Consider the following 5,565-nt stretch of genomic DNA (forward strand, 5'->3'; position numbering starts at 1 on the left):
TTGCATTTCTCAAAGTTTGAGACCGATATTTTATGTATAAAAAAAGTTCGAACGTTCAAAATATGTTGAGGTTCAGAAAAAAGATGAAATAATTTTCAGTGATGTTTCTACCAAAATGCATTACCTAAACGTACTTTATTGCACTCTAATACATTTCCCGAAGTTTCAGCTCGATATTTTACTTACAAAAAAAGTTCTTAGGTTCAAAAAAATATTCAGTGAACTGAAAAACTGTGGTCGGTAATATAGGTATTTAGCTGTGTCACATGCCCTTAATTAAAACGGCCACCCCGAATTTTGAATTTAATTCACGCTGGACACCCTGAGAAATAAAATTACAAACAGTTATAAAAACATAAAAGTGTGATTGTTTTTAGTTTGGCATACAACACGATGATTATATTTACTCATACAAAGTAGGAAATTGAAGGGATAGAAAAGTTCAAGGAAGAGAAATTTAAAATCAAGTCACACAGTTGTTAGTAAATAGTTGTAGTTATTTGCTTTTGCGATGGGTGTGTTGAAACTCACAGCACGTTTTGTAAGATCGTCGAGTTCTCGCTCCTGCAGAGTTCCACCAAACAGTCGTCGAACCTGAGAATGTTTCATGCAGAGAAATAATGAGAAATTTGACGACAGACAGGTATAACCTAAGAGAAACTTTTTTTTACGTTTTTAGCTTATACTTTAAAGTATTTCGTACCTTTCTGTCGCCGTGTATAATTGAATCTAAAACTTCCTGATATGAGGGCAATTTAATTTAATTTTAAAATAAAAGGGATGATAATTGTTCTATTAAAGATTAGTGCTTAAAATAATTTCATTTAATAAATCTAGTTTAATGTTGAATGAGAAAATAATATTTTTGAATATTAGACAAATGGTGGAACTTACCACAAGAAATTCTGTTTTATCGACTCTCTCGTTTCCATCTGTGTCGAACATATTAAAAGCAATTCGAAAACCACTTTGAGGTTCTGAAACAAGAAGAAATATTTTTAGTATGATAAAATAGATAATTAAGTAGATTAGGTTTTTACCTCTTTTTAAAAAGAATTTCAGTTATTGCTAAGAATGATCCAGATCAATTGGTTTAAAACACTCTTTTTTGTTTAAAATTCTCAATTTAATATTTATTACAATATTGTTATTAACAATGACATTGTTTAAGGTTTGAATTTTTCTGTGTTCACAAATCATACGTTTCTATTGTTTTGAAAGTAGTTTCATGAGAAAAAACCGCGAGATCGGCAAAATCAAAATATGTATAATTTATTGATTCAAATGTTTATAACAACAATTGCATTGGATCCTAATCTAAATATTTTTGTATGAGACATGCATGATTTTATCACTTTTCGACGCCTATGTGCGGGCCTAAATCTTTACTTTTTAGTCCCTAGGTAGTAAAATGTACTTTTTACTCCCTAGGAAGTATAAAGTGACGTCAGATGTGAATAATGAAAATTATACACCTATGACCTCGAATTTTAAATAATCAGTCCACTCGACGTAAAAACTTTCAAGGAAATTTGTGTTGCAGATAATAGAATTTTGCGATAATTTTTCAAAATTTACCACATATAACTGATCGCATTACCGTAAATTACCAAAAATTTGCGGAAATTTAAAGACATTTTTAAATTGAATTTTGAGTAATTTACCTTAAGTTACCATAATTCACCTGTAATATTACATAAGTTACCAAAAAAAAATAAATAAATTTTCAGAACGTTTTTAAAAATTAATTGAATTTCGGAAAAATTACTGTAAGTTACCATATTCTCCTGTAAAATTTCAAGAAATTACCGAAAATGTCCATAAATTTCCGCAAATGTATAGAAATTTTTTAGTTAAATTTTGTGTAATTGATCTTAAGTTACCATGATTGTCCTCTAATATTACCGTATATTTCCAAAAAATCTCATGAATTTTCGGAAAATTATGAAAATGTTTAAAATTGAATTTTAGGTAATTCATGATAATTTATCATATCTACCTTGTAAACTAATCATATATTTTTGTAAATTTATAGACATTTTTAAATTGAACTAGTTGAGCGAATACAGAACATCGAAACTGTATTTTTCGAATTTTGATTGTAAAAATTGTATTTAAGTTGTCCAATTCAGTTTCCGGAAATTCCAAATCACTTTTGAAATTTCTACACAGCTTAAGGAAAACTCTAAATGCGAAAAAAAGAATTAAAAATTAAAAAAACAGCAAATTGAAAAACGCATTTTCGAATTTTAAATCACAAAACTCGTACTGAAGTCGCAGAATTTGGTTTTGAAAAATGCGAAGTCTACAGTGAAATTTTAACTAAACTTTGAAGAGTCTATAAGAATGTAAAACAGAAATATGAGCTTGATTACAGAAAATGTTAATTGTCTTTAATTATAAAAATTATACTATATGAAATAAACAACTCGTTTTCTGCAAAAAAAATAAACTTTGAATAAAATATATAAATTTAAAAAAATTTAATTTTTAAACAAAAAGTTAAATTTTCATCCAAAAAGCTGAACTCTATACTACTTTAACTAAATTGATAAATCATTAAAAAAAATGTTAACAAAGTAGTTCCACTTTCAACCAGAAAAGTTGAAAAAAATCGTTAAGATTCTTTGAAATTGTTTTAAATTTTTGAAATTAATTGAAAATTCCTTGGAATGTTTTGAAACATCCTAAAATATTTAAAATCCTTTAAAATCTCTTGAAATATTTCAAAGCTCTTGAAAATTCCTCGCAATTTTCAAAATGCCCTAAAATATTTCAAAACCTTTAAAATTTTGTACTAAATTATTGAATTCATTAGAAAATTCTTTGGAATCTATTAAAATATCCTAAGATATATCAAATCCTTTGAAATCTCATATTATATTACTGTGATCAATTGAACATTCCTTGCAACCTTTTAAAATATTCTCAAATATTTCGAAATCTTCAAATTTTTTTGAAACACCTTGACACCTTTTAAAGATTTCTAAAATACTTTGAAATTATTTTAAATAACTCTGCTTAAATTGTTAAAATTCTTTAAAATTCCTTTAAATTATAAAAATGAATTGAAAATGCATTAACATCTTCTTAAACATCCTCCGATATTTAAAATTCTTTTAAATCTTTTGAAATCTCCTTAAAATTTCCAAAGCTCTTGAAAATTCCTTGAAATTTTAAAAATACCCTAAAATATTTCCAATTTTTTACAATCTCATACTACATTATTGAAATCAATTCAAAATTCTTTGGAATCTATTAAAATTTCCTAAAATATATTAAATCTTTAAAAATCTCATATTAAATTAACTTAATCAATTGAAAATTTCTTGTAACATTTTAAAATACTTTTAAATACTGCAGCACCTCCAAAATATTTTGACATATCTTAACCTTTTTTTTAAAAAGATTTTTAAAGTACTTCTTTAAAACTCTGTGTAATTCCTTAAAATTATAAAAATTTAAAATTCCTCTCAAATTTTTCAAATCTTTTGAAATACCTAAAACATTTTTTTAATATTTCTAAAGTACTTTGGATTTTTTTTAAACAATCCTTCCAAAATTTCTTAATTCTTTGAAATTTCTATGAATTTTAAAAATAAATTAAAAATTCCTTGACATCTTTTAAAACATCCTCAAATATTTAAACTTCCTAAAAATCTTTTGATATTTCTTGAATTTTTTTAAAGCTCTTGAAAATTTCTTGAAAATTTAAAAATACCCTGAAATATTTCAAATCTTTGAAAACATCCTCAAATATTTAAAATCCTTGAAAGTCTTTTGAAATTTCTTGAAATTTTGTGAAGCTTCAAATTGAAATTTTGAAAAGAGAAAAATTTCAAAACGTTACATACTGAAATGTTTGTAGATTAGAGTTTTGAAAATGGGATCAATAAAAATTCAATGCTTTCAAAATTTAACATTAAAAAATTTTCAACTATGAAATGTAATAAATTTTCAACTCGATGGGATTCAAGTCTATAAATTTTGAATGGTAAACTCGGAAGTCTATTTAAAAAAATTAGTAATCATAAATAAATTGAAGGCGTTCAAAATTAAAAAGTATGTTTTTCAAAAAAAGATATATAATTTCATAATTATATACAAAATTGTTTCAGAAATAGTTAAACTTTTACTCGAGTATTTTCTATTAAAACTTTAATCTAATAGTTTAACTAATCTACAAACAGTTAAATTTCTAACTTCCGAGTTTACAATTAAAAATTTGAAAACTTGAATCCCATCGATTTGAAAATTATTCTTATTGTATAGTTAAAAATTTGCGAAACTTCAATTTCGAAAGCTTTGAATTTGTATTGATCCCATTTTCAAAACTCTAATTTACAAGCATTTCAATATTTAACGTTTTGAAAATTTTCTCTTTTCTAAATTTCAATCTGAAGCTTTAAAAAATTTCAAGAGATTTCAGAAGATTTTTAAGGATTTTAATTATTTCAGGATCTTTTAAAAGATTTCAGGGAATTTTTAATTTATTTTTTTAATTTACAGGAATTTCAATGAATTACAAAAAATGTTGGAAGGATTATTTAAAAAAATCCCAAAGTACTTTAAAAATCTTAAAAAAAAGGTCTAGGTATTTCAAAAGATTTTAAAGGATTTGAAAAATTTGAGAGAAATTACTTTCCGAACAACCCAGATTTCTGACATGTCTCGGGAATGTTGATTTTTCGAAAATGTAAACATGTATAATATCCTTATTTTTTCTAATAAGGAAGTTTTTTTTTCTTACCATAAAACCAAACTTGCCACCAAAATTGAGTGCAGTGTTTGAAGTAATAAATTAATAAACAATAATTAATTTAAAAAGTATATGCTTATCAAATATTATTAAAATATTTCTAAAGAATTTGGGTAAGTTTGTTTGAAAAAATTGTTTTATTGTCTTTTATAAAAATTGAATTGATAATGCACACAAAAAAAATCCAACTGCAACCAACAATGTCTTCGACATATTTGGCTTAACCATATTAAGCTTAAGAATTAAATAAAAATAAGAATGAAATATAATGATCAATTTTTCGGGCAACTGCAGACCGGCATACAGTGTTATCTGACACGTTGCCCTTTTCAGGCGCAAAAAACGCTCAATTTCTAATTTTAAAAAACGCAACAAAAACCCTTTTTTAAAAAATAGTTATTTTCCTGCCTGCAGAATCGCCTTTAACTTATGGGGGTAAAATGTTACATAAAACAAAGCATTTTTGGAGACGTATATGGATATGGCTAGAACCTGAGTCATTTTAAGAGCCTTCATTCGCCAAAAAATAAAATACTCTTCTGATTTTAATTTTAGAATTTAATTTTATATTGTTTTATTTATATTATCTTGTTTTTGAAATACCTAGTTGAAAGTCTCAACGAGGATTCTGAGCGATATATCGGTTTTTCGATACTGCATCACTATTCAGCAATGAAGATGTTAGTCAAACTGTCAGTTATACGAGGTCAGACAAGTGCTTTACACTCCGGCATTCATAAATAAAACGGCCGTTCTTGTGTAAACTATAATTTGGAAACGGGGTGTAAAAAGAGAAGGCTAACCAC

The 5,565-nt window shown here is 25.6% G+C and overlaps 1 protein-coding gene across 2 annotated transcripts in view; it reads right to left on the bottom strand.

Moving 5' to 3' along the window:
- The window catches only part of LOC117170152 (calcium uptake protein 3, mitochondrial), a 397,111-nt gene that overhangs the window by 20,094 nt on the left and 371,452 nt on the right, over nucleotides 1–5,565 (bottom strand). For both annotated transcript variants that reach the window (XM_033356713.1, XM_033356712.1), the window contains exons 4-5: nucleotides 895–977; nucleotides 532–594 (exon numbers count right to left, since the gene is read on the bottom strand). In XM_033356713.1, coding sequence (XP_033212604.1) covers nucleotides 532–594; nucleotides 895–977 — 146 coding nt within the window. The remainder of the gene's footprint in view (nucleotides 1–531; nucleotides 595–894; nucleotides 978–5,565) is intronic.

The sequence above is a fragment of the Belonocnema kinseyi genome, chromosome 3, assembly GCF_010883055.1.
Source record: "Belonocnema kinseyi isolate 2016_QV_RU_SX_M_011 chromosome 3, B_treatae_v1, whole genome shotgun sequence".
In the NCBI taxonomy this organism is placed as follows: domain Eukaryota; kingdom Metazoa; phylum Arthropoda; class Insecta; order Hymenoptera; family Cynipidae; genus Belonocnema; species Belonocnema kinseyi.